The sequence below is a fragment of the Hypanus sabinus genome, unplaced genomic scaffold, assembly GCF_030144855.1.
Source record: "Hypanus sabinus isolate sHypSab1 unplaced genomic scaffold, sHypSab1.hap1 scaffold_752, whole genome shotgun sequence".
In the NCBI taxonomy this organism is placed as follows: domain Eukaryota; kingdom Metazoa; phylum Chordata; class Chondrichthyes; order Myliobatiformes; family Dasyatidae; genus Hypanus; species Hypanus sabinus.
Genome location: NW_026781603.1, coordinates 62953 through 90193, shown reverse-complemented (window position 1 = coordinate 90193; position 27241 = coordinate 62953). Strand labels below are relative to the sequence as shown.

At 46.6% G+C, this 27241-nt stretch overlaps 1 protein-coding gene across 1 annotated transcript; it reads left to right on the top strand.

The window, feature by feature from the left end:
- Positions 1 to 26650, top strand: LOC132390047 (beta-1,3-galactosyltransferase 5-like). The gene is made up of 3 exons (XM_059962633.1): positions 1 to 148; positions 19936 to 20029; positions 25552 to 26650. Exons 1-3 carry the CDS (start codon positions 107 to 109, stop codon positions 26508 to 26510), a joined length of 1095 nt encoding a protein of 364 aa, XP_059818616.1. The 5' UTR covers positions 1 to 106; the 3' UTR covers positions 26511 to 26650.
- The last annotated feature ends 591 nt before the right edge of the window (positions 26651 to 27241 follow it).

Below are 27241 nucleotides of genomic sequence, written 5' to 3'. Positions count from 1 at the left end.
GCCTTTTTTTCTTTGTCTTTGCTGAAGCGGGTCCGGAGCGGCGGATTGTCGGCATGATCCGGCTCGGGTTCTCGGGCGGGGAGCCGGGGATCGGATCGGGGGTGGAATGGATGATCCTCTGCGGAGCGAGACGGACAAGATCCATGCGGTGAGTACTGTGTCCGGTCCGGAGCGATGATAGGCAGTGAGTCCCGGTAACTTCCGCGAACTCGCGGTCTCACCCCGCTTGCTGGACAAAATCTGCCGGGGTCTGCCTGGGTTCTGAGACCTGGGGATACTTTCTATGGTGTGTTGATAAAAGTTGGTTCGGGGAGAAGGATAAATGCCAAAGTTGCTGATGCTCTATCTTTGTCATTTTAGTACATAGTAGTATGTACTGTTAATTTAGTACCTATGTATTTCTGGAGGACCATCAGTGATCCATCTGCTTAATCCCTGCCCATTTTGTTCAACCTCTGTCCAGCCTGCATCCCACCACCTCGATGACAGATATCGATAATCTCTCTTCTACCGTTGCCTTCATTGTGAAGTCTTTCGCCTCACGTAATTATTTCTGAAATCAGTGTTTGTTATCTGAAATCCCAGAGGATTTATCTAATGCAGAATGTGGAAGGATAAAGACAGTCACCACAATTTTAGTTTCAAAGTTACCAAATGGTCGCTGTGTTCATCTTTGTCAGACGGAGACTCTCAGCGTTTAAAGTTGAGTCTGCTATTTCCTGTTTCGGTCATATTTGGAGAGGCAGTCTCCCTGTTGCCAGGAAGAGCCCACAGGATCTGCAGGGAGTGGTGAACATTTTTTCGCTCTCTGGTCACTTCCTCTCATTGAGAGTTAGTGGCCTCGGGAGCAGATGGAACAGCTTGATAGTGGGGTGGGGAGGTTGTTGTGAGCATTGACTGTATCGACTGTATTAACCCTGAGTGGGAATGAAGAGAAAACTAATGAATGTGGGACTTAAATTTGTGCAACTTTGTTCAGGCCGTCACAAACGTCTTGTAATCAGTCAATAGTATCATTTAAAGTAGAAAGAGAAAATGCTGAGACCGTTCAGCAGATCGGGCAACATCAGTACTGATACAGTCTGTTCCACAGTTTCTCCTTAGACAAATCTAATCTGATGAAACGAGTTTCCAACACTATTATTTCATTTTTATATTATTATTATTATTATTATTATTATTATTATTATTATTATTATTATTATTATTATTATTATTATTATTATTATTATTATTATTATTATTATTGTTATTATTATTATTAAATGTGATGGCCAATTGTGCTGGACAAGACCTCGTTTACTAATTAGATAATGGTAAATTGAGTTCACTTTAGCTGCAGGAGCCAATGTAAAACGTATCCCCGCTATCTGGCGACTCACGCCCAGGTTTTCCAGGCCGATCATTGGTCCAGTCAGACGATCATCAGCCTCCCGTTATGCCATAGGTTGATGCAGTGATCCGAAGTCTGATTGGCCGAAACACTGCATCATATTACTGGTAGCAAGGAGTCCGGGAGAGTTGCTGTTTGAGCTGTTTGGGCAAAAACTTCTTCTGTCTCCTCATTGTGAAGTATTTTGCCTCAATATCGGTGTTTGTTACCTAGAAATTTCAGAGGATTTATCGAATGCAGCATGAGGTAAGGTAAAGGCAAATATTACAATTTCAGTTTCAACGTTATAAAATAGCAGTTGAGTTAATTTTATATTAAGTCACTTTACAGGACAATGTCAGGGGTGCAGACTGTCACCAGAAGTTTAATTGAAGTTGGATAATGCAAGAAGACAATTATCTGAAAGACAAGAGTAAATCGATAGGAAAGTGATTTCAAAAGAAAATTTCACTTTTTTGGAATGGTCGAGTCAAGGCCCTATCGTTAATCCCATGGGAATGTTGTGGAATGGACTGCAGCAGCAGTTCAGGCAAGGAATTCCACCAACATCCGAGAGCTGAAACAGTTTTGCCAGGCGGAATGGCCTAAAATTCTTCCAAGCCGATGTGCAGTATTATCTACAGTTATCGGAAGCATTTGGCTAAATTTATTGCTGTATGGGTTAGTGGGGGGCGGGGGTCACACCAATTATTGAAAACCAAGGTTCACAGACTTATTTTTAACAAATGCATGTAATATTGAATCCTGTTAATCTTGTCATAATGAGACTCAGAGCGTTTGAAATTGACTCCATTGTTTACATTTTTCGGTCATTTTTGGAGGGTCGCTTTCTGCATTGCCAGGATAACATCCCATGTGACCGGCAAGGAGCGGTAAACATTTTTATCTCTCGCTGGTCGTCGTTGCTCAGCGAGAGTTAGTGGCCTCAGGACCAGATATAACAGACTGAAAAAGGGGTGGGGAGGAGGTTGTGAGCATTGACCGTGTCTACTGAACAATTCCTGTGTTGAAATGAAGAGAAAACTAATGATGATCCCTTTTTCCATCTGGTTCCATCTGCTCATTCCCCATGCAACTTGTTTAAACTCTGTCCAGCCTGTATCCCCTCACCTCAGTGATATGTATCAACCATCTTGTTCAAACTCTGTCCAGCCTGTATCCCACCACCTCAATGATATATATCAACCATCTTGTTTAATCACTTTTCAGACTGTATCGCATTGCTGCAATGATATCTTTCAGCAATCTTTCTTTTAAACTTTGTCTTTATTGTGAAGTTTTGTTTTGCACCTTTTCAAGGGTTGTGCTTTCCTTTTTTTTTTGATAACTAGAAACACCAGAGGTTTAATTGAGTACAGCACGTGGCAGGGTAAAAGCAGACATTTCAATTTTTGTTTTCCGTTACAAAATGACTGCAGTGTTCATCTTTGTCATAACGGAACTCATAGCATCTGAGATTGAGTTTGTTATTTCCTTTTCCAGTTATTTTCAGTGAGCTACTTCCTCTGTTTCCAGGGTAACGGCCCGTCAGATCTGCAGCAAGTGTTGCACTTTTTAATCGCTCTGTGGTCTCCGCCTCTCAGCGTAGAGACAGTGGCCTCGGGAGCAAATATAACAAAGTGATAGTGGGAGGAAAGGATGTTGTGAGCATTGACTGTATGGAATGTTTTACAGCAGGGTCTGAATGAACTCAGAACTAACAGAGTGGTTGGGGTGGGGTGGCATTTACAGTTTAGGGTGGCAATCGGTTACTATCTGTGCATTAAAATGAAGAGGGTGGAAATATTACAGTTGCAGGAAGATTTAAAGTCAGGAGGAGAAAATACTGGAAACGCTCAGCAGATCGGCAGCATCTCGGACGGTCTGAGTTCTGGAACTCGGTCTTCCACCATTTGTCCTTTCAGAGGTGTAGTCTGATGTACTGAGAACCCAGCTTTTTTTACTTCATAATTTTACATTTTGCAGGAAACATGGCAGCCCTCTCTGCTGGGCAAGATCCCACACAGCGATGACACAGGGATCAAACGTGCTCGGTTTAGCTGCTGGGGTCAGGCTGAGGTGTATCCGCATTCTCGATACAGACCGGGGAACCAGCCTGAGTACCGGCCCCGGGAGAGGATCATTAAGATCCAATTCACGATAGTTTGAGAATTGGAAGTGGCTGGAACACCACAGCAAATTGCCGGCACCAAAGCGTCTTTGCATGGGTGATAATATTGGGCTGGTGACTCTGATGATATGGAACTGGCAGTATACGGGCTTCAGTCCAGGTTGGCAATACCACAGCTAGGATCGGAATTTTCTCAGTCTGCAGCGAAGCTGAAGTCTCGGGCGGTAGGACATTGGTTATGGGGAAATCACCGTCAGCACTGCCCAATAGAACATCATATCTGCCAAGTATTTTGGAGATTATTTAAGAGTTAACTAGGAAGTTAGGTGAAGTTGTGCAGTGGTGTTGTTCATCTGAACTTTGGTAAAGTCTACAACAAGTTCCCGCATGGCAGCTGTTCGGGAAGGTTCGGTCACGTGGGATTCACGGGGAGCTGGCGAGGTGGATTCACACCGGGCTCCAGAACAAGAAGCAGAGGGAGATGATTGAAGATGGTTTTAGCGAATGGAGCCCTGTGATGAGTGGGATGTGTGTGACAGTGTCGACACCTCTGTAATTCATTATTCATGCCATTGATTTGTACATGACTGTACAAGTCAAGTTTAGTAAATTTGAATTCAATTGAATTAAATTGACTTTAATTTTTACATCCTTCACATACACGAGGAGTAAAAATCTTTACGTTACGTCTCCTTCTAAATGTGTAATGTACAAACAAAGTAATTTATAAGAATTTAAAATAAATTGAGCATTCCATATAATACAGAATACGACAGATCAACGTGAGTTAATTAGTCTGATGGGCTGGTGGAAGGAGCTGTCCAGGAACCCGTTAGCAGCCGACCCGAGATAGAGCAGATAATCTACGCTCAATAGTAATTAAATTCCTGCAATACAGTAACAAGGCGGAGATGCTACGAATGGCCTGGGATAAGAAGAGGGTGTTTTTATACGATAAATTAATATATTTCGACAAGATTACCCACCCCACCCCGCAGTCCTGCAGAAAAGTAAAAATACTCAGAAGCAAAGCGAATACTAAAACAAGAAAGGATTAGTACGATGCTAAACTCCGCACGCTGCTAACCTTCGATTGTATTATCAAGATGGGATCCAACTGTATCAGACAATGGAAGAGGCGACTACAGACATGAAGGCCGGAGGGTTGCCCGTCAGCGTGATCAAACCAAGGAAAGCCTGGCTGAGGAACTGTCTCGCTCCGCTTGGGAAATAGTGCGAGAATCGAGAAGGCAGGAGACAGGAGGAGGCCGAGATTAATATATCAGGAAGAGACTGGGAGTTTTCCAAAGACAGTCCTCACCTCCTTCAGAAGAGCCATAAGGTTTGGCTAACTTTAAAAATGTTGAGAACCTAAACGGAAGCAAAAGTAGACAGTGATATACCCATCTCGAGAAATACTTATTACAATGTGGATTTTATATTACTTGGTTGTTATTCTTTATTCGCTCACTTACTCCTTTTTCCCCACCAAAATGAGAATATATATATGTGCATATATGTGTATGTATGTAATGTGTGTGTGTATGTGAAATCTTTTCTGTGTAATGGATTTGTCCACTGACTTTTATGAATACTGCAATGGGGGCCCTCAACTCACAAATATGAGGGGTTATCCCCCACAGCTAGACATTTCCTCTAGCTCAACGCAGGGTCATTTATTAGGGAACTCAGCCTTAGAATCACAGGTTCGTTGCCATTTTTGTTATTATTTACGTTTCTTGGTTCTTATTTGTTCAGGGAGTAGATCGATTAAGTTTTATTCTAATTTCAATGATACATTGACAGAAAAACACAGATGGCTAAGGACAAATTAAAATTCATTTATTTCAATATCAAAGGGCAATTAATTCCAATCAAACGGAATAGAATTTGATCCAAAATGAAAAAAAAAGCCCATGTAGTATATTTACGGGAAAAGGATTTAAGTGATAATGAGCATAGAAAACTAAAGAGAATGGGCTCCACTACTTTGTTTTTCTCCTCATATAAATCAGGACATAGGAGAGGAGTTGCTATTCTTATTTTTTTTGTGACGAGCTGCCGGCGGAAGTAGTGGATGCGTGTTTGTTCGCAACATTCAATGTAAGTTTAGATAAATCAATCGATGGCACGGGTTGGTCGTGACAGACCAGAATCATAGTTCGACACGGAGTATATGGGCCGTTAAATCTGTTTCTGTGCTGTAGCACTCCACAACTCTGCGGCACCATGACATGCACCCTGACTTCCGGTTCCTCTGAGAGAAGCACAACGTCAAACCAGCACACACAAAGTGCTGGAGGAACTCAGTGTGTTAGGCTGGTTTGTGATTGGACTATCTCCTCTAAGGAGGGTTTGACGACCTGCGTGCCTCACTGATCCGGAGAGCTGGATTGGCTTGAGTCAGTTTTTATTTTGTTTTAGCTCTTGGGAGGGTCACCCATTGCATATAGATGAAACTGTAGGGGGCAGACGAAGAGTGGTCCACGTGTCCTCCGGGGTCGGGTTTTTAGTTCAGCGTTAACAACTCTGTGTTAAGGATCCGGCCTGATAACTGGGTCGAAGGGGCTCTGGACCACGACAGCCCTGAAATTCTAACTCCTTTCACCTGGCCATATGGGTTTTGAACCAGCCCCTTCCCTATTTGGACGCTCGCCAGTTACCCACTTATCCCCTCAATAGCACCCACCTGTTTCTGTTCTCGCTCATTACCCGGTACACTTAAACCCTTTCTCGACTCACACTATCTATCTGTTCGTCCCAGTCCTGAACTGAGTCGTTCCAGCCTGCTATAGCGACTACTGTCAAAGGAAATTTTTGAATTCTGTGTTTCGGGATTATGCCTGTTTGGAACTTGATTCTTGCCTGGAGCACCCGTAATTGTCTGCCCTCGCCGGACAGCCTTTCCCGGGTAAGACCTCCGCCTGCCATTCCGGCTTCGTGCCTGCCTCCTGGTGTTGAAAGACTGTTACCCCTGTGGCCGCTAATAAAATCCTGGTAAAAGGACATTCATTGGTCTGGACTTGAGTCCTACTGCAACCGGCCCCTTCTGACACTCTGACTGGTAATACAGAATTGTTACGAAACAGCAATGACGAAACCTTTTGCATCAGAGTGCAATGGTATCCCCGCGTCTTCACCCCGCACTTGCATGACTGACAGCAGTGGGAACAGTGGGGAAGCTACTGACACGATGAAAGAAACCAGGACCACCGTCACCGATGGACGACTTTCATTGCTGCTCTAAACAAGGGCCATTAGAAACTTGAGTCGGAGAAATAATAACGGGGGCCAAGGTGGATGAACTAAATGCTTATTTAGTTCTTCCCTGTAGAAGACGCTGGCAGTTTGCCTGACAGTGATAGTAGAGCGTACAATCATCACAGCGACATTTGGTTCTGCGCTTCGCGCTCCCTGGAGTACAAATCTATAGGAAATATAATAAAAGTTTAAATTATAAATCATTAACAGAAAATAGAAATTGTTAAGTAAGGTAGTGCAAGTCAGGTCCGCATATTTGGAATGTACGGCCCAGATCCGGGTCAGGATCCGTTCAGCAGCCTTATCACAGTTGGAAGGAAGCTGCTCCCAAATCTGGCCGTAGGAGTCTTCAAGCTCCTGAGCCTTCTCCCGGAAGAATGCTTTCTAAGGTGCATGTACAGAAATTAGTGAGGGTTTTAGCGGACAGGCCTAGTGTTAGGATTACAATGGAAAAGATGCTCAGATAGCTGAAAGATCTGAGGGTACATAAGTCAACTAGACCAGATGGAATGCACCCACAGATTCTGCAAGAGGCAGCGGTATAGACTGTCGACGCACAAGCAATGATCTTTCAAAAAACATTGTACTCAAAAATTGTAAATGTTACTCCATTCTTTAAGAAAGGAAGAAGGCAGCAGGAAGGAAGTTATGGACCAATTAGCCTGACCTCAGAGGTTGAGAAGATGTTGAAGGCATTCGTTAAGGATGAGCTGATGGAGTACATGGTGACACCGGACAAGATAGAACAACGTCCACATGGTTTCCTTCAGGGAAAGTCCTGCCTGACGAACTTGATGGAATTCTTTGAAGAGATTTCGAATAGGATAGATAAAGGGGTTGTAGTGGATGTTGTGTATTTGGAGTTTCAGAGGGCCTTTGACAAGGTGCCACACGAGGCTGTTTACCGAGGTTAGAACCCAGGTTATTGCAAGAGAGTTATTTGCATAGTTAGAGCATTGGCCGATTGGTAGGAGGCTGTGAGTGGGAATAAAATGATCCTTTTCTGGTTGGCTGCCAGTGACGTGTGGTATTCCGCGGGGGTCGATGTTAGGACTGCTTGGTATTAGGCTGTATCTCAATGATTTAGATAGGTGGCTTTGTTGCCAGCTTTGCAGATGAGAAGATTGGTGGAGGGGCAGGTAGTGTTGACGAAACAGGTAGGCTGCAAAAGGACTCAGACAGTTTCGAAGAATGACAAGAAAGTAGCAAATTAATATCATGTTGGAAACCGCACGGTTCGGCATTTTGGTTGAAGAAATTAATGTTCTGACTATTTTCTAAGAGGGGAGAAATTTTTAAAATCGGAGATAGAAAGGGACTTCGGACTTCTTGTGCAGAACAACCCAAAAGTTAACTTTCAGGTAGAGTCCATAGCGAGGAAGGCAAATGTCAGGTTAGCATTCATTTCAAGAGGTCTGGAATACAACAGCAGGGATGTGATGCTGAGGTATTATAGGGGACTGGTCGGGTCGCACCTTGAGTATTGAAATCAACTCTATGCTCCTCATCTAAAAACATGATGTGTTGGCTTTGCAGAGGGTTCAGAGGAGGTTCACAAGGATGATTCCGGGAATGAAAGGGTTATCATAGGAGGAACGTTTGATGGCTCTGCGTCTGTATTCGTTGGAATTCAGAAAGATGAGGAGGGATCTCAGTGAAACCGTTTGAATGTTGAAAGGCCTCGACAGAGTAGATGTGGAAACGATGGTAGGGGAGTCTAGGACAAAGATGCGGAGAAATTTCTTCACGCAGTGGGTGTTGAATTTGTGAAATTTAGCTGCCGTCAGGTTCTACTCACCTGTAACGTCACCTTTCTGCCCCATTCTGATGTTTCAGCAGAGCAAGGACTGAAATCACTAACCTTGTAGGTGTTAGGGTATAGCGAATGACGTGGCAATAGTGTATACATTCACACGTAAAAAGCATTTGCTGTGCCCTGCTGGTCAGAACACGACGTGCAACGATTGAAAAAAAAAACGACAACGTTTATCAATTATAAAGTATAAGACAGTATATGTAAGAAACAACTCAAATTTAAATTCAAGGCAATGGAACAGGGTTATATTTATTATATTTCTTTGTTTTACTGGGGGTGTCTGCAAGAAAATTAATCCCAAGGATTTATATAGTGTAGTATTGTGCAAACGTCTTAGCCACATATATCTACCAGGGCGCCCAAGACTTTTGAATACTATGTGGGCTCTTTAACGTATTGCTCTATCCTGTTGCCGAGAAAAATGTCTCGGCATTTGTGAATGACGATAAACCTGATTCTGTTATGGATCTGTATTGTGGACAGAGAGTGGGAAGTAGAAAAGGAGGGGGGGGGATCGCAATCAATAAACCAATTAACTGGAATTAATTGGGCCTGCCTGATTTCTCAGGGCTGGGCATGTCTGTACCCACGCCAACACCGACCCTGCTATACTCTCTGGCACCTGTCCCGCAACCCCTCCTGAGACGCTCAACCTTGCCCCTCCCAACGTGATTTGCTCTGGCCAGGTTTGCAAACTTGCACTCCGCTCCGCGTTGATAAAGGTCTCAGGCATCAAAGCCAGATATATGCCCTGAAGATTTATGCACAGTATTGTGCATAATCTGACAATGACTTTAATTTGATTTTTTTACCCGAGATGTGTTATTTACTTTTCTGCGTTACACACACACCTGTGCATTCTTTAACTTCCCATTTCTGTAGCTCGGAACACTTGATGAGATACGCCACTCATCCTATTGTTCCTAGTGGTAATTCCCCATGCAACTACCGTTGTACATTTGTGCAACAGTGGGTCAATATTGCCAGCTGAAGTCAATTCTTAATGTGATAGAAACACAGAAACATCGAAAACTTACAGCGCGAAACTGTGCCGAACATGTCCTCACCTGAGAACTACCTAGGCTTACCCATAGCCCTCTATTTTTCTAAACTCCATGTACATATCCAGGAGTCTCTTAAAAGACCCTATCGTTTCAGCCTCCACCACCGCCGCCGGCAGCCCGTTCCAAACACTCACCACTCTCTGCGTTAAAAAAAAACTTATCTCGGGAAATAGTACTATTTCGACCTCTTTACGGTGGTCTGAACTGCATTAGAAGTTGCAATGCTTAGTTAGTATAAAAGTAAGGAAGGAAGAGACAGACAGTATTCTTATACGACGGAGTGATCTACAGTATGCAGGATAAAGATTGTATCATTAGAAAGCGACTCTTAAACAAGTGCGAAGCCTGGAGCATAAAGCCCTGGGACACAGTGATGCAGGTGTACAAAGCAGGTTTTCAACTGGACATTTGATCCAGCGGACAACAGAGATATCGGTTCACATGACTCTTCATTTCCTTTAACTGTAATGTATCAGATTTTCGGCTCTCACTCTCGAACTGCAGGATGAATTCGAGTATAGCATTATCCCGAGCTGCTGCTGGTTCCATTACTGTAAGGACCCAAATTAAAGCGGTTCGTTACACAACACACAATGCAAGAAGTACTTACGTTATACATCTAAATTCTTAAGGTGCAATACCTCACAAAAGCCCGTGTTGAACTCCATCTGCCAGTTGTACAGGTCCAAGTACTGCTGAACCGTTGAGTCCTCCGGAAAACCTTCATAGTATCCGCAGCGCTGGTGTGGTGTGTGTGTGTGTGTGTGTGTGTGTGTGTGTGTGTGTGTGTGTGTGTGTGTGTGTGTGTGTGTGTGTGTCTGTGTGTGTGTGTGTGTGTGTGTGTGTGTGTGTGTGTGTGTGTGTGTGTGTGTGTGGTGTGTGTGTGTGTGTGTGTATGTGAGTGTGTGTGTGTGTGTGTGTGAGTGTGTGTGTGTGTGTGGTGTGTGTGTGTATGTGTGTGTGTGTGTGTGTGTGTGTGCGAGTGTGTGTGTGTGTATGGTGTGTGTGTGTGTGGTGTGTGTGTGAGTGTGTTTGTGTATGGTGTGTGTGTGTGTGTATGGTGTGTGTGTGTGAGTGTGTGTGTGTATGGTGTGTGTGTGTGAGTGTGTGTGTGTATGGTGTGTGTGTGTATGTGCGTGTGTGTGAGTGTGTGTGTGTATGGTGTGTGTGTGTGTGAGTGTGTGTGTGTTTGTGTGTGTGTGTATGTGTGTGTGTGTGTAAGAGAGAGAGAGAGAGAGAGAGAGAGAGAGAGAGAGAGAGAGAGAGAGAGAGAGAGAGTATATAAATCCCATTCCCATTTGCATTCTGAACGGGTCCATTCTGAATCTAATCGTTCAAATCTCCGTGGATCAGAGAGGTGTTAACTTCGGATAGAGCTAATCAGAAGGAAAGTTGTCAAACTCATGATGAACATTCGTGCAAAACAATTGCCCTGCATCCATCTCCACCTTCGTCATATCCTCGATAAACTCAATCAACTTCGTCAGACCTGATCTTCTCGCGCAAAGCCACGATGACTGTCCGTAATTAGGACGTCCTTTTCCAGATGATCAGGTTTCCTGTCCCTCACGCACCTCTCCAAGAGCGACCCGACCACTGACATCCTGACCTCAACTGCTTTCAGCAGAAGTGGTGGATGCGGTTTTGATTTTAGCAATAAGAGAAATTTAGCAGCGGAATATGAACCGATCTTATGGGTACAGGTCGATGGGAGCAGGCCGAATAATAGCTGGGCACGGAGCAGGTGGCGGGCGGGCTTCTTTCCGTGCTGTAGTGTTCTTGGACTGTGTGACTCTGTGAAGTGATGTACAATTTCATCGAAACCATGAAACGCATAGCCCTTTGACGTTGCCCATATTCAAAGGTTTACAAAGATTTCAAAGGTACATTTAATATCAGAGAAATGCATACAAGATACTTCCTGAAATTCCTTTTCTTCACAAACATCCACAAAAACAGGGGAGTGCTCCAAAGTATGAATGAACCCCGAAGTCCCCCCAACTCCCCCCCAAGCATAATCAGCAGCAAAGCAACGATACCCCGTCCCCCACCAGTAAAAAAAAACATCGGCAACCCCCACCGAGCACTCAAGCCTGCAGCAAAGACAGAGACTTGCAGTACCCCAAAGACTACTCGATCACCCGGTAATCCGACATGCCACTGGCTCTCCATTTCCCTAATAGAGGAAAAAGAGGTGTCCTCCTTTCCTCACAGGCCATAGCAAATACCACTAAATTCTCATCTTGCTACCTCTACAGATTTCCCTAGAAATCTTGGAGTACTGTGTCCAGTTCTGGTCGCCTCACTCTAGGAAGGATGTGGAAGCATTGGAAAGGGTACAGAGGAGATTTACCAGGATGCTGCCTGGTTTAGAGAGTATGCATTATGATCAGAGATTAAGGGAGCTAGGGCTTTACTGTCTGGAAAGAAGGAGGATGAGAGGAGACATGATAGAGGTATACCAGATAAGAATAGAAAGTGGACAGCCAGTAAGAAAGTAAGAATAGAAGTGGACAGCCAGCGCATTTTTCCCGGGGCACCAATGCTCAATCCAAGAGGACATGGCTTTGAGGTAAGGGGAGAACAGGGGGGATATTAGATGAAGGGTTTTCACTCAGAGAGTAGTTGGTGCGTGGAATGCACTGCCTGAGTCAGTGGTGGAGGCAGATACACGAGTGAAATTTAGGAGAGAGCCAGTCAAGTATATGGAGGAATTTAAGGCGGAGGGTTATATGGGAGGCAGGGTTTAAGGTTCGGCACAACATTATGGGGTGAATGGCCTGTACTGCGCTGTGCCGTGTTGTTCTATAAACTGGAAGGTGAATACACTTTTGAAAACAAAAAAGTAACGCGTCGGAAATCTCAAGAAGATATCTTGCGAAATCTCAAGAAGGGAAATCTGTATTTTGTCATCGCCAAATGTGAGTTGAAACAGAGCCAACGACTATCGAATCACTGATCACTGATCACCGGATGTATTTGCAAGTGCAGCAGTGGGGATTGCTAAAAATGATCGGAAGTTACATTATCCTCGCCAGGATCTCGGATCAGTCAGCTGAGGGAACTTTGACTGACTTGGGAGGCGAGGATTGTTGCTTTGTGCGAGTCCGTGCTCAGTGCCTGAACGCACGCAGCTGCCCATCCTCAGCGACGAGATGCTGGCTAGTCAGAGTGTCGTGAAGCAAATTCTCTGTCCGCGGTATGGAAGCCACGATGGTCTGTTGCCTCCCAGGTGCTATGGTCCAGAATGTCACTGGGTGGCTGCAGAAGATCCCGAAGACCGCAGCCTGAAGTCGTGGTGTACATGGACACAAATGACATAGTTACGAAGGGGATGGAGGTCCTGCGCAATGGGTGCAAGGAGTTAGGGAAGGTAGTCATTTCCAGACTACTCCCAGTCGCATGTGCTGGTCAAGGCAGGAAAAGAGGAACAGTGCAGATGAATAAGTGGCCGAGAAATTAGCGTAGGGGCTGGTTATCAGACTTGTGGACCATTGGAATGACCGGTAGATAAAGGGCTGTTTACACCTGAAGACGAGGAGACGTTTTCTGGAGCTGTAGTGGAGATTATAACTAAGTTGGCATCTAGATGGGAACCGCAGCGATATGGGTGAGGATGGGGCCGTTTGACAATAGACAATAGTTGCGGGAGTAGGCCATTCGGCCCTTCCAGCCAGCACCACCATTCAATGTGATCATGGCTGATCATCCACAATCCATACCCCATTCCTGCCTTCTCCCCATATCCCTTGACTCCGCAATCTTTAAGAGCTCTAACTAACACTTTCTTGAAAGCATCCAGAGAATTGACCTGCACTGCCTTCTGGGGCAGAGCATTCCACAGATCCACAACTCTCTAGGTGAAAAAGTTTTTCCTCTGCCCGGTTCTAAATGGCCCTTATTCTGAAACTGTGGCCTCGGGTTCTGGACTCCCCCCCCCCCCCCAACATCGGGAACATGTTTCCTGCCTCCAGCGTGTCCACTCCCTTAATAATCATATGTTTCAATCAGATCCCCTCTCATCCTTCTAAATTACAGTGTATACATGTCCAGTCGCTCCAATCTTTCAACACATGACAGTCCCGCCATCCCGGGAATCAACCTCGGGAACCTACGCTGCACTCCCCCTACAGTAAGGATGTCCTACCTCACATTTGGAGAACAAACGGACCACAGTACTCCAGGTGTGGTCTCACCAGGGCCCTGTCCACCTGCAGAAGGACCTCTTTGCTCCTATACTCAACTCCCCTTTTGTTCTGAAGGCCAGCATGCCATCAGATGTCTTCACGGTCTGCTGTACCTGCATGCCTACTTTCAGTGACTAATGAACAAGGACACCTAAACCTCGTTGTACTTCCCCTTTTCCTACCTTGATAACATTCAGATAGTAACCTGTCTTCCTGTTCTGCCCACCCCCGACCACAATTCCACACTATTTATAACATTGATCATTACAGGAAATATTAACATTACCCGAGTTAATACAATTTTAGAATAGTTTCGATCACATGGTAAAATACCATTAGGTGTAAAATCATTATTGGTTAGTTATAACTATTTCTGCCAAGACCAGCATGGATACAAACACAGTTCCTTATGTTGACATCTGCTCCTACTCTCCAACGTTCTACCACCCCTTCCTACGGTGTCCTTCTCCTATTTAGTTATGGTATACATCAAGAATGCTTTGTGCAACCAGATACTTCTTTATTTAGACCTATGTATAACGCTATTAGGGAACAATGAACTGGTAGATCATTTGTGGCTGAGTAAGGTTCACTTTTTGGCTATGCAGCAACCAACATGAGCTACCTAGAAGCTGAATAAGCTAAACATACCCCTTAATCCATTCTCCCATTTACCTATCCCTCTACCTAAGCTTACCTTTCCCTTCATCGGAGGGGCAATTAGTGTTGAGGAAGAACGAATTCTCTGCAGGAGGACATCGGAGGATTCGGGCAATAGGCAAGGAATTTGCAGGTAACAGGACAGGGGGGGGGGGATGTCTATGGTCATGCACTTTGGTAGATGGAATAAAGGCGTGGCCTATTTTCTGAACTGGAAGGTAATTCAGATATCAGAGATACAAAGGGACTTCAAGGTCCTTGTGCAGAATTTCCCCATGATCAACTAGCAGGTTGAGTTGTTGATAAGGAAGGCAAATGCAATGCCAGCATTCATTCCGAGTTGCGCTGATTATAAGAGCATCGATTGGATTTTGAGGTTTTATAAAGCAGTACCCAGTGCGCACTGCGAGCCTTCTGGGCTGTATTGGGTCGCTGAACTGGAGAAAAATCTCTGCCAGCATTGGAGCGTGTCGAAATATAGTGTACGAGAGTGATTCAGGTAGTGAAAGGGTTAAAGGACGAGGAGAGTTTGATGGCTCTGGGTCTGCACTCCATCGAATTTAGGAGGATGAGGGGAAACCTATTGAATGTTAGCGGCCTAGTCAGCGTGGAGATGGAGAGGATGATTCCTTTACTGGGTGTCTAGGGCCGGAGTGCACAGCGTCAGGATAGGGGAACCTCAATTTAGAACAGAGATGAGAAAGAATTTCTTCTGCCAGAAGGGGATGAATCTGTGGAGCTCATTGCCACGGATAGACGTGGAGGCCAAGATCTTGATTATATTTAACATTGATGTTGTTAGCTTCTTGGTTAATCCGGGCATCGGGGTTACGGGGAGATAGCAGGAGAACAGGACTGACAGGGATGTACCTTTTTTTGAACAAAGGGACAGCATTCGTCTCCCTCCAATCCCCCGGTACCATTCCCCTGGAAAACGAGGACATAAAGATGCTAGCCAAAGGCTCAGCAATCCCTTCCCTCGCCTCGTGGAGCAGCCTGGGGAATATTCTTTAAAGCTCCGGGATCTTGTCCGTGCTAATGTATTTTAAGAACTCGAACATCTCCCTTAATATCAATATGCTTCAGAAGATCAACCTCACTAATATTGTCCTCACCGTCCTCATTTTCACTCTCAAAGGTGAATACTGAAGGGCTGTATTCATTGATGACATCGCTCACCTCCACACCTCCAGGCACATCTTCCCATCTTTATCTCTAATCCGTCCTACTTTCACTCCTGTCATCCTTTCCTTTCCTCACATAATTGAAGTATTCGTCTGGATATTCCTTTACCCTACTTGCCAAGGCTTTCTCATGCCCCCTTCTTGCTCTCCTCAGCCTCTTCTTAATCTCCTTTCTTGCTACCCTAGATTCCTCAATAGACTCATCTGATCCTTGCTTGCTAAACTTCATGTATGCTGCCTTCTTCAAATCGACAAGATTTTCCACCTCACTTGTCACCCATGATCCATTCACCCTACCATTCTTTATCTTTATCACCGGGGCAAATTTATCCCTAACATCCTGCAATAGATCTCTAAACATCGACCACATGTCCATAGTACATTTCTCTGCAAAAATGTCATCCAAATTCACACACGCAAGTTACTGCCTCATTATTTCCTTTCTCCAATTAAAAAATATCCTGTCCGCTCGGATTTTATCCTTTTCCATGATAATACTAAAGGTCAGAGAGCGGTGGGCACTGTCTCCCAGATGCTCACACACTGTGGGATCTGTGACCTGACCCGGTTCGTTACCTAATACTAGATCTAGTATCACATTCCCCCTAGTCGGCCTGTCAATATATTGTGACAGGAATCCGTCCTGGACACACTTAGCAAACTCTGCCCTAACTAAACCATTGGAACGAATCAGGTGTCAATCAATTTCAGGGAAGTTAAAGTCACCCATGATAACAACACTGCTATTTCTGCACCTTTTCAACATCTGCCTCCCATTCTGCTCCTTGGCATCACTGCTGCTACCAGATATATGGTACTCCCAGTACAGTACCGTTCCCTTCCTGTTCCTGACTTCCACCCATACTGACTCAAAAGAGGATCCTGCTACATCACCCACCCTTTCTGTAGTTGTAATAGTATCACTGACCAGTAATGCCACCCTCCCCCTCTTTCCCCCCGTCCCTCTGCCTTTTAAAACACTGAAATCCAGTAATATTGAGAATCCATTCCTGCCCTGGTACCAGCCAAGTCTCTGTAATGGCCACTACATCATAATTCCATGTATGAATCCAAGCTCTCAGTTCATCACCTTTGTTCCTGATGCTTCTTGCATTGAAGTACACACACTTCAGCCCTTCTACCTTAATACCTTTACACCCTTTATTCTGCTTCTCTTTCCTCAAAGACTCTCGATATGTTAGATATAGCTTTACTCCATGCACTCTTTCACTGCTCTAACGCTCCGAGTCCCAACCACCTTGCAAATTAGTTTAAACCCTCTTCTTCAAATACCAGCCTCTTCTTCCAACACCCGAAATTCTTTGGATATTCCCATGATAAGTGCAAGGCTGCTGAGTCCAACATTTGTCATTTCATCACCGACATCAGCATTCTCCCCACCCACTACTTCCCTTCGTCTACTTCTATACAAATAATGTAGAATACTCCCAAACCAGTAACCGCTCCCTTCCTGTTCCTGACTTCCACCCATACTGACTCAAAAGAGGATCCTGCTACATCACCCACCCTTTCTGTAGTTGTAATAATATCCCTGACCAGTAATGCCACCTCTCCTCTCCTCCCCCCCCCCCCTATCCATTTAAAAGCACTAAAATTCCGGAATATTGAGAATGCATTGCTGCCCTGGTACCAGCCAAGTCTCTGAAATGCCCCCTACATCATAATTCCATGTATGTGCCCAAGCTCTCAGTTCATCACCTTTGCTCCTGATGCTTCTTGCGTTGTCGCACACTCGCTCTAGCTCCTCCCCCAGCTTTTTTCATTCAGCAGGGATCGCTCCCTACGCGACTCCCTTGTGCCCTCGTCCCTGTCAACATATCTCCCTCCTTGCGCTTATGGTTACCAGCGGAACATGTGCTCCCAAAACTCCGCTCGCGGTCCATGAGCGGCGTTTTCACCACATGAATGTGGATTTGGTTGGCACGTTGCCTCATGGACCATACGTTGGTCGTAGGCACCGCCGCCCTCGACCATCTCAGCGGCGGAGGTGGCTCTAGCGTTCGTTTGCTCGCGAATCGCTTGGTTCCGCGTCCCGTGAAGAATGTATTCAGACAGAGGTACGCGGTGTACGTCCGAGCTTTGATATGCGCTCGCCGGTGGTCTAGAGCGGTGGTAATTTAAAAAGAAGACAACCATATGCAGTGGGCAGCGGAGTGAGAGTTAGCAGAGAGATATGGCTTTGGCTCAATGGGTGATGACGACGCGAGGAGGGTTTCCCTGTGCTAAATGCGGAAAGGTCGTAGGTGTGTGAGGCCGGTTTTCTGTTCTCGTTGCCAGATGTGGCACGTCCTGGAGTCTCCCTGCCTCCCGGACGGCCATATCTGCGCCCGGTGTGTCGAGCTGCAGCTCCTAAGGGACAGCGTTAGGGAACTGGAAATGCAGCACGATGATCATCGTCTGTTCAGGGAGATCGAGGAGGTGATAGGAAGGAGTTAGAGGGAGGTGGTCACTCCGTGACCACGGGAGACAGACAGGTCGGTAACAGTCAGGAGAGGGAAGTGGAAGAGTCAGGCTCTAGAGAGTATCCCTGCGACTGTACCCCTTGACAATAACTACTCCTGTTTGAGTACTGTTGGGGACGACGGCCTACCTGGGGAAAGCAACAGTGTACGTGCGTATGGCAGAGAGTCCGGCCCTGTGGCTCAGAAATGAAGAGGAAGAAAGAGGAAGGCGGTAGTGATACGGGACTCTATTGCTAAGGGGTCAGACAGGAGATTCTGTGGACGCAGGAAAGAATCTCAGATGCCTCACAGGTGCAAGGGTCTGCGATGTTTCTGATGCACTGCTGTCCCCTGTACGTCTCTGCACCGTGACGCAGTTCCGCAGACCCGGTGTCGGTGGCTCGCCGCTGGTTGGCCGCATCCATTAGAAGTATCTAATTTTTTCTACCTATTATAGAGGGCAAACGCCACAGGCGTACTCGACGCTGGCTGTGCATTTCCCATCCGTCCCCTAATAAATTCGTTTATAAAAAATCAGAAATCCGAGTGAAAGAAAGAAAATAATAAAATATTGTCCCCCTCGCTCTCGGAAGTTTAAGACTGGGTAATAAACGTGTTGTGTGATATAATCAAACTGCGGCGTGATATCACAGGCGGCCGCAGCTCATATTGTCTGTCGCGAGAGAAGGGCGAAGCGATGAGAGAACAGATCCGGTTTTGAAGCAATCATGGGCAGTAAACCGACATAGCGAGGAAACAGATAGATTACCAGTCAGAAAGTCACCACACACGAAGAATCGGAGTTCGTTGGAACAAATCCAAAGCAGAGTGCGCCGGCATCAACAGGTAAAGGTTAATGATTCACCGAACACACACATTGCGTAATGGGGGCGTGACTATTCACGGTCAGAACCAGAATCGGGTCTCAGCGGAATCAGAGCCCTGCGGCTCCACAGAAGGCAGAGCGGACAGAAAATATAACGTCCACTCATACAGTTCGCGTCAGTTGCGGGTAGTTAACCATTTCAGGGATTTCTTCAACAAGCCTCAGACATTGTTGTCGGCATAGTGGATACAAGGACACGTGAGGTTAAATCTTCCGTATCGCCGTTTATCTGCGTTATGTGAGTGCTCTCCTTCTTTGTTTTTGGCCGCAGGTAGGTTTACCACAGCTGTTCTTTCACCTGGCTTTACCTATCAATACGCAGCTCGTCTTCTTCTTTCCGCAACCCCCAACCCGCCGACCTTCCGTGTTCTGGCACCCATCCGCTTCCCCAGACCCGAGGGAGGTCCCGGCCCGAGAATGATGAAATCGATCCTGTATCCGCCGCTTCCAGCACGTTCCACACCCTCCGCGTCCCTCTGAGCGAAGAAATCCCTCCCCGTCCCCGTAAACCTTTCACCTTTCACCCTTAGGTCCATGACCTGTAGTTGTTTCCCCCCCCCCAACCCCAGTGACAACAGGAACGAGGTTGCTTGGGATATTTGTTCAGCCCCTCCAAACTTCCCTACAGATCCAATGACCCACGATTGACACCACACATCGGCTCCGTGCCGCAGGATTCGTCTATGAAACAATATTACACGGGAAAAAAAACGGGTGCAGACTCCACGGAGAGTGATGGCGTAGGGCGCAGTTGGGCCTAGTGTGTTTGGGCGCAAATATCAGCACTCCTGCGAAGGGGCCCCAAGTTATTTTAAAGCAGTTGGCTGGTTTGAAAACAAACATAAAAATAAAGGCTTCCACGTCAACTATTTTAATTTTTTGACCTCACTAATAATTTTCTGTTTGTTACAGAACACCGGCGCCTACCGAAACTCTGTCCGCACAATGGCTGAAAGGACGGGCAGCAATGGCTTCTCAAATGCATCAACTGCAGGAAAGGGCACGGGTATGTTACCGTTTTTAAAATTTAATTGTAAATTCTAATCGGTGGTGTGTCTGGCTTTAATCGGTGTCCGCAAATTGCAAATGATTCGTGAAGGGACGGAGAAGAGAGACGAGAGAGTGTTAACATCTATTGGGGAAGCGCAGTCTCATGTGGAAAGGGGTATAACTACGGCCTGCTTCACGCTCCTCACAGCGGGTTGCGCGTGCGCGTCACCACAGCGAGATATTGCAGGGATTTGCCGAAGAGCGGACAGGGCAGCGGGTCACACAGACCAGAACGGTGCTGATGAAATAGTTGGGGAGGGCCCTGAGGGTGATAGTAATGGGTTTCGATTTCCCAGGGAATACGCTGTGTTTTCTCTCTGTGAAATGTCTTCCGCGCCTTCCGATCAGGTCTGGGCCCGTTCTCTAACAGAGTGGGTGCGGCGCTCGTAAATGTTTCAGGGCAATACTAGGTGAACACACGGGGAGCGTTTGATGGCTGTGATCCTGCAGTCTTTGTAGCTCAGCCGTACCTAATTGAAACCTACCGACTATTGAAAGTCCTAGATAGATTGGATGGGGAGAGGATATTCCCCGTGGTGGAGAATGTAGGATCGGGGAGCGCAGCCTCAGAATAGAAAGACGCATCTTTCGAGTAATGCTGAAGAGCACCGGCAGGGGATTGTGAATCTGTGGAATTCGTTGCCGCAGAAGGGCGAGTCATCAAATATATTTAAAACGGACAGTGACAGGCTGGTGATTATTAAGGATATCAATATTTACAGGAAGTAGGCAGGTAAATGAGAAGGATAATAAATCAGCCATGAAGAAATGGCGGAGCAGACACAAAGGGCCTTAGTGCTTCGAACTAACTAGCAGTGTGGTGGGTCAACGGATTGGGGAAGTATGGATAAAGTGAAACGAAAAAGCATGGGTATTGATAAATTAAAAAGCAAAAGCTAAATGAGAGTGAAAAATAATGGTACAATGCAGAAAAGCCAAGTGCATGAGAAGGACATATTACTAGATTTTAAACGCACAGTGTGTGTAAAGAAACATTATCTGAATTGCCGTTGTAGTCGTAACAAAGTCAGTGAACTTGTTGCAGAATTGTGAATGAAGTGGTATGAGTTAGTGCCACTACAGAAACATAGAACATAGAATAGTACAGCGCATTGCAGGCCCTTCGGCCCACAGTGTTGTGTTGACTCTCAAACCCTGCCTAACGTATAAACCCCCACTTTAAATTAATCCATATTATTGTCTAGTAGTCTCTTAAACCTCACTAGTGTGTCTGCCTCCACCACTGACTCAGCCAGTGCATTCCACGCACCAACCATTCTCGGAGTGAAAAACCTTCCTCTAATATCCCCCTTGAACTTCACTCCCCTTAACTTAAAGCCATGTCCTCTTGTACCGAGCAGTGGTGCCCTGGGGAAGAGGCGCTGGCTGTCCACTCTATCTATAATTCTTAATATCTTGTATACCTCTATCATGTCTCCTCTCATCCTTTTCTCCAAAGAGTAAAGCCCTAGCTCTCTTAATCTCTGATCATAATGCATACTCTCTAAACCAGCAGCATCCTGGTAAATCTCCTCTGTACCCTTTCCTATGCTTCCACAACCTTCATATAGTGAGGCAATCAGAATTGGACGCAGTACTCCAAGTGTGGCTTAACTAGAGTTTTATAGATCTGCATCATTACATCACGTCTCTTAAACTGTATCCCTCGTCTTATGAAAGCTAACACACCAAAAGCTTTCTTAACTACCCTATCTACCTGTGAGGCAACTTACAGGGATCAGTGGTCATGTACCCTCAGATCCCTCTGCTCCTCCACACTTCCAAGTATCCTGCCATTTACTTTGTTCTCTGCCTTGGAGTTTGTCCTTCCAAAGTGTATCACCTCACACTTCTCCACGTTGAACACCATCTGCCACCTCTCAGCCCACTTCCTCATCCAAGCGATGTCTCTCTGCAATCTTAAGAAATCCTCGACACTATCCACAACCCCACCAACCTTTGTGTCATCTGCAACCTTGCCAACCCACCATTCTACCCCCACATCCAGCTCGTTAATGAAAATTACAAAAGGTAGGGTTCCCAGAACCGAACGTTGTGGGACATCACGAGTTACAACCCTCCAATCTGAGTGTACCCCCTCCACCTAGACCCTCTACCTTCTGCAGGCAAACCAATTCTGAATCCACCCGGCCAAACGTCCCTGGATCCCATGCCTTCTGACTTTCTGAATAAGCCTTCCATGTCGAACCTTATCAAATGCCTGACTAAACTTCATGTAGATCACAACCACTGCACTAACCTCATCTATATGCCTTGCCACATCCTCAAATAACTGTATTAGGCTTGTTAGACACGATCTGCCCTTCACATAGCCACGCTGACTGTCTCTGATTGGACCATGATTCTCTTAATTCCCATAGATTCCATCTCTAAGAATCTTTTCCAACAGCTTTCCCACCACAGACGTAAGCCTCGCTGGTCTATAATTTCCCGGACTATCCCTACTATCTTTTGTTGAACAAAGTGACAGCATTCGCCTCCCTCCAATCCTCCGGCACCATTCCCGTGGACAGCGAGGACATAAAGATCCTAGCCAGAGATGGATAACAGAGGAAATAAAGGAAGGTGTCATATGCAAAAGTCGTTCGTACAAAGCACCAAGAGTAGTGGTGAAATGGAAAACTGGGGGAACTTTAAAAAGCAACGAAAACACTTAGCGAGCAATAAAGAAAGGGAAGATAGATTGTGAAAATAAAGCAGCACAAAATATAGAAAACTGATAGCAAATGTTTTTGTAACTACATAAATCATGAGGGTTGGCAAAAAGAACGTAGGATCCCGGGAGGACGAGAAGGTGGAATTGGTATCGGGTAATGAGGAAGTGGCAGAGGTGGTTTTGTATTGGTTTTCACAGTGGAGCAGACGTTTAATTTGCCGAAGACAGTTGGTATGGATGCAATAGAAGGTGCGGACCTCTATACAATAGCTCTCCCTAGGTAGTGTTGAGCAAACTTGTGGGCCTAAAGATTGACAAGTCCCCTGACTCTGATGGAATGTACCCGAGGGTGCTGAAATTAATACCAGGGGTTGTAGTAGAGGCGTCTGGACTCTGCGCAGGTCCCGAAGGATTGGAAGAAGGCGAACGTCCCGCCACTGCTCAGAAAAGGATGGCTGCAAAAGGCAATAAAACTATCGGCAAGCTGTACTAACGTCTGCACTTGGGAAAATACGTGAAACTATCATTTAGGAGAAAATAGCGCGGCATCTGGAAATGAATTGACACATCATGCACACCCGGCACGGATTCAGCAAAGGCAGGTCCTGTTTGATAAACTTACTGGATTTCTTTGAGGATATAAGGAGCGCAGTTGGACGTATATTTACTTGGATTTCGGGAAGGAGTTCCATAAGGTGCCACATAAAGGACTTATCCATTAGATACGGATCCATAGAGTTGGGGCTGATTTATTAGCATGGATGTAGAATTGGTTAACCAATAGAAAGCAGAGGGTCTTTCTCTGGTTGGCAAACAGTGATGAGCTGTGTCCCACAGGGGGTCAGTGCTGGGCCTACAACAGTTCATGACATACACTAATGATCTGGAAGGGCAGACCGAATATCTGGTATCTAAGTTTGCTGATGATAGTAAATTGAGCGGAAAAAACAAATCCTACAGAGGATATGGAAAGTCTGTAGGTAGGTGTAGATAGGTCAAGTGAGAGAGCAAGGGTCTGGCAGATAGAGTACAATACTGGTAAATACGAGGTCATTCACTTCGGAAGGGAAGATGGAAGAACAGATTATTATTTGAAACGCTACAACATTGCAGGATGTTCCTCTGCAGAAGGACTAGTCGGTGCCCGTGCACGAATCGCAAAATGTCAGTTTTCAGGTGCAGCAGGCTGTCAAGAAGTCAAATGGAGTGTTGGCCATCATTGCGAGAGGGATTGCATTTAAGAGCAGGTTTAAAACATTGGTTTTAGGTCGAACTATTGCACCTTACATTCCAATGAGAAACTCAATCACACTGCGATCACTGTTCCAAAAGGAACCCTAACTACAAGATTGCTAATTTTACCTGGCGCATTGCAGAGATCTTGATCCACGGCAGCAGGTTCCCTTGCACGTTCAGCCGCATGCTCTTGACGGAAGCTGAGGGCAAAGGATCATCAGTGTCCGGACGGACAAAGAAAGTACCGAACGCATCGAGATTATCTGGGCGCGACGGCCTGCTGTTCCCCATGTCGCTTGATTGATTTAACTTTGTAGAAGGGTTAGAGCATTTAAGCCCTGCTCCAGCTGTCAACCATCCCTGTTTGATTTCCAGCTTCGTCCCGGATCTCTGTTCCGCCCACGAGATGGCTTTGTGGGGGTGATTCCTGCACCGCCTCCAGCGTTCTTGGTCTCCATGTTTGGAAGCCTCTGATGTTGCCCTCGGCAAAGCTTGGATCTCGAGGTTCATCCGGAGCTTCTGATTGGAATGCGCTGCCGGCAGCATTGGTGGAGGCAATTGTTAGTAGGTCATTGTTAAGAGGATTGTGAGTTATAAGGTCATGGATTGCAGCGAAGATAATTAAATAGAACTACAAGTAAGAGGAAATTTGAAACAATTTTTGCAGCCACCAGAATGTCGTCTCTATTTGCGGGCGCCATCTCGGTTCAACCGGCTGAAAGTACTTCCTGTCATTTTTTATATTCCAACAGGCCCGGTAAAGTTCTACTGGTTTGAAAATCTTCCCTTTCCCTCGACCTGTGGAGAACTCCACGTTCACCACTGAATCAAATTCTTAATTGTCCCCCTAGACTGTGGCACCCTGGGGTGGGTAACACAGAAGAGATCGGACAGTGTGTGGTCCCAGGGTGTGTGGGGTTGGGGGGGGGGGTCGGCGGAGTTGGGACGTTGGCCTGGGGGAGAATAGACTTTGTGAGCAGCGGAGATGTGCCCCTCTGTTTACGTTAGCTATTAACCGACCATCGGCATTCGTGTCTACATACGGGAAAGCCGTTTTTCGCGAAGGGCGCGCCCTGGAGCGTCAACGCCGGACTGAGGCCACAGAGCGTGGGTTGCTTCTGGATTAGCAACGTTAAGGAAGCACCGTGGAGGCAGATTCAGCTCTTTGAGGATGCCGAGTTCAAGGAGAGGTCGTGGAAAGGAGAGCGCCGAGCAACCACACCATCGGGAGTCGGTAGGTGAGAGGTGCGATACAGCTGTGCGAAGAGGGGTAGCCCGATGAGATGGGTAGAATCCAGGCCGCTCAGCAAGTGGGAGGGTGAAAGAGATCAACGCACGCACAGTGACGGGTCGAGCCGAAAGAAACTTAGCATGGGAGTGTCAGAAACGCCACCTGCTGGCAGGAGGTCAATTGTGGCGGCGATCTGCCTGTTAGAGGTTCCGCTGCACGAATCTTGTGTTACATCTCGTACCTCCCAATCCTTACTGTTACAGTATTGTTGGCTGCAATATTTTCACTGTTGAGAATGTGAAAGCTTATTTTCTTCCGTTATATTTCCTTGCAGTTTCCTGCCGATGGCTGTGGATGCTCAGCGGCTCGTTACGTGGCAAGCGGCTCCTCAAGTGTTGTATCTTCGTCCTACTGACTTTCCTTCTGTTTCTCTGGAGCAGAAATATTAGTTCCAACGACGTCCGGAGCAGTCGCTCCTTAACGTTAAACACGTCCTTCATGATGCTGCCGTCCAGCGAATGTATCAGCAACACGATCTTCCTCGTCCTACTGGTCACGAGTTCCCCCGGTCAGTTCCAGACACGCAACGTTATCCGCCAAACCTGGGGGAGCAGACGGCGGGTTGGAGGAGCCACAGCGGTCACTTACTTCGTGTTGGGGCACGGGCGGGAGCGGCAGCCCTGGATTGAAATGGAGAACGCTCTGCACCGGGACATCATCCAGGCTGACTTCCATGACACTTACTACAACCTGACCCGGAAGGTGCTGACGGGCCTGGGGTGGCTCTGCAGCTACTGCCCCTCCGCCGCATTCGTGATGAAGACTGACACCGACATGTTCGTCAACACCGACTACCTGCTGGAGCTCCTGTCCCGCGCCCCCCGCAGCAACTTCTACACTGGTGTCATTTTCGGAGGCATGCTGCCGTTCCGCCAGAAACAGAGCCGATGGTACGTCAGCACGGAGGAGTACCCTGGGGAAAGTTACCCACCTTTCTGTTCCGGCACCGGTTACGTCCTGTCCATGGACATGGCGTGTGCTGTGTGGAACATCTCCCGGACTGCGCCGCTGTTCAAATTGGAGGACGTTCACGTGGGGCTGCGCCTGGCGGAGCTGAACATAAAGCCGGTGCCCATCCACTCCAAGCGCGTGTTCTTCAATGGCAGGGTTCCGTTCTCCATCTGCACCTACCGGCGGCTCGTCACCTCGCATCACGTGGACGACTCGGATAAGCTGCTCTACTGGCGAGGCGTTATGGACTCAGACAGCGCGGACTGCCCCGAAAAGACGTGACGAAAGCGTATCGGGGAGAGGGTGAGGTGGTGGTGGGGGTTGGGGGTGAGTGTTGCACTTTAAGAAGCAGGTGGAGGCCAGATCCGGGAGAGGGCGGACGGATCGGCGGGGCGTTGGAATGCCGCTGTGTGATGGACATTGCGGAGCGTGATGGCGTTGAGAATGCTGTGACTGAGAGGGAGAGGAAGGTGGATAGGGGCGAGGGGGACACAGAGACTATGTGTGTGTGTGAGAAAGAGAGAGAAAGAGAGAGGGGAGAGAGAGAGAGAGAGAGAGCGAGAGAGAGAGAGAGAGAGAGAGAGAGAGAGAGAGAGAGAGAGAGAGAGAGAGAGAGAGAGAGAGAGAGAGAGAGAGAGAGAGAGAGAGAGAGAGAGAGAGAGAGAGAGAAATGAGTGGAAGCCGAGGGAGGATAAGATAGCGTGTTCTTTTATTCTTTTTTTGTGCGCCTACAGTCGGTTTCGGCGACCGGTTCGTCATCTCGGTCTGCAGGTTTTGCAACGTGTACCGTTACTGTATTGATTGTTTTAATCAATCTGTCACTCTACTCCGTTGGTGCTCTTGGTCCGCTCAGAAGTAACAACAGAGGTCTATAGACGCAGAAGCGTGACGTCGCCATGGTGCCTTGTGACGTAACGACTGGACTGGCGACGAGAGAGTAGTTATCTGGAGACTGAAAGCAGAGGTATTGAGTAGATTAGGAGAGAAGGCAAACACAATTGAGGAATGGTTAC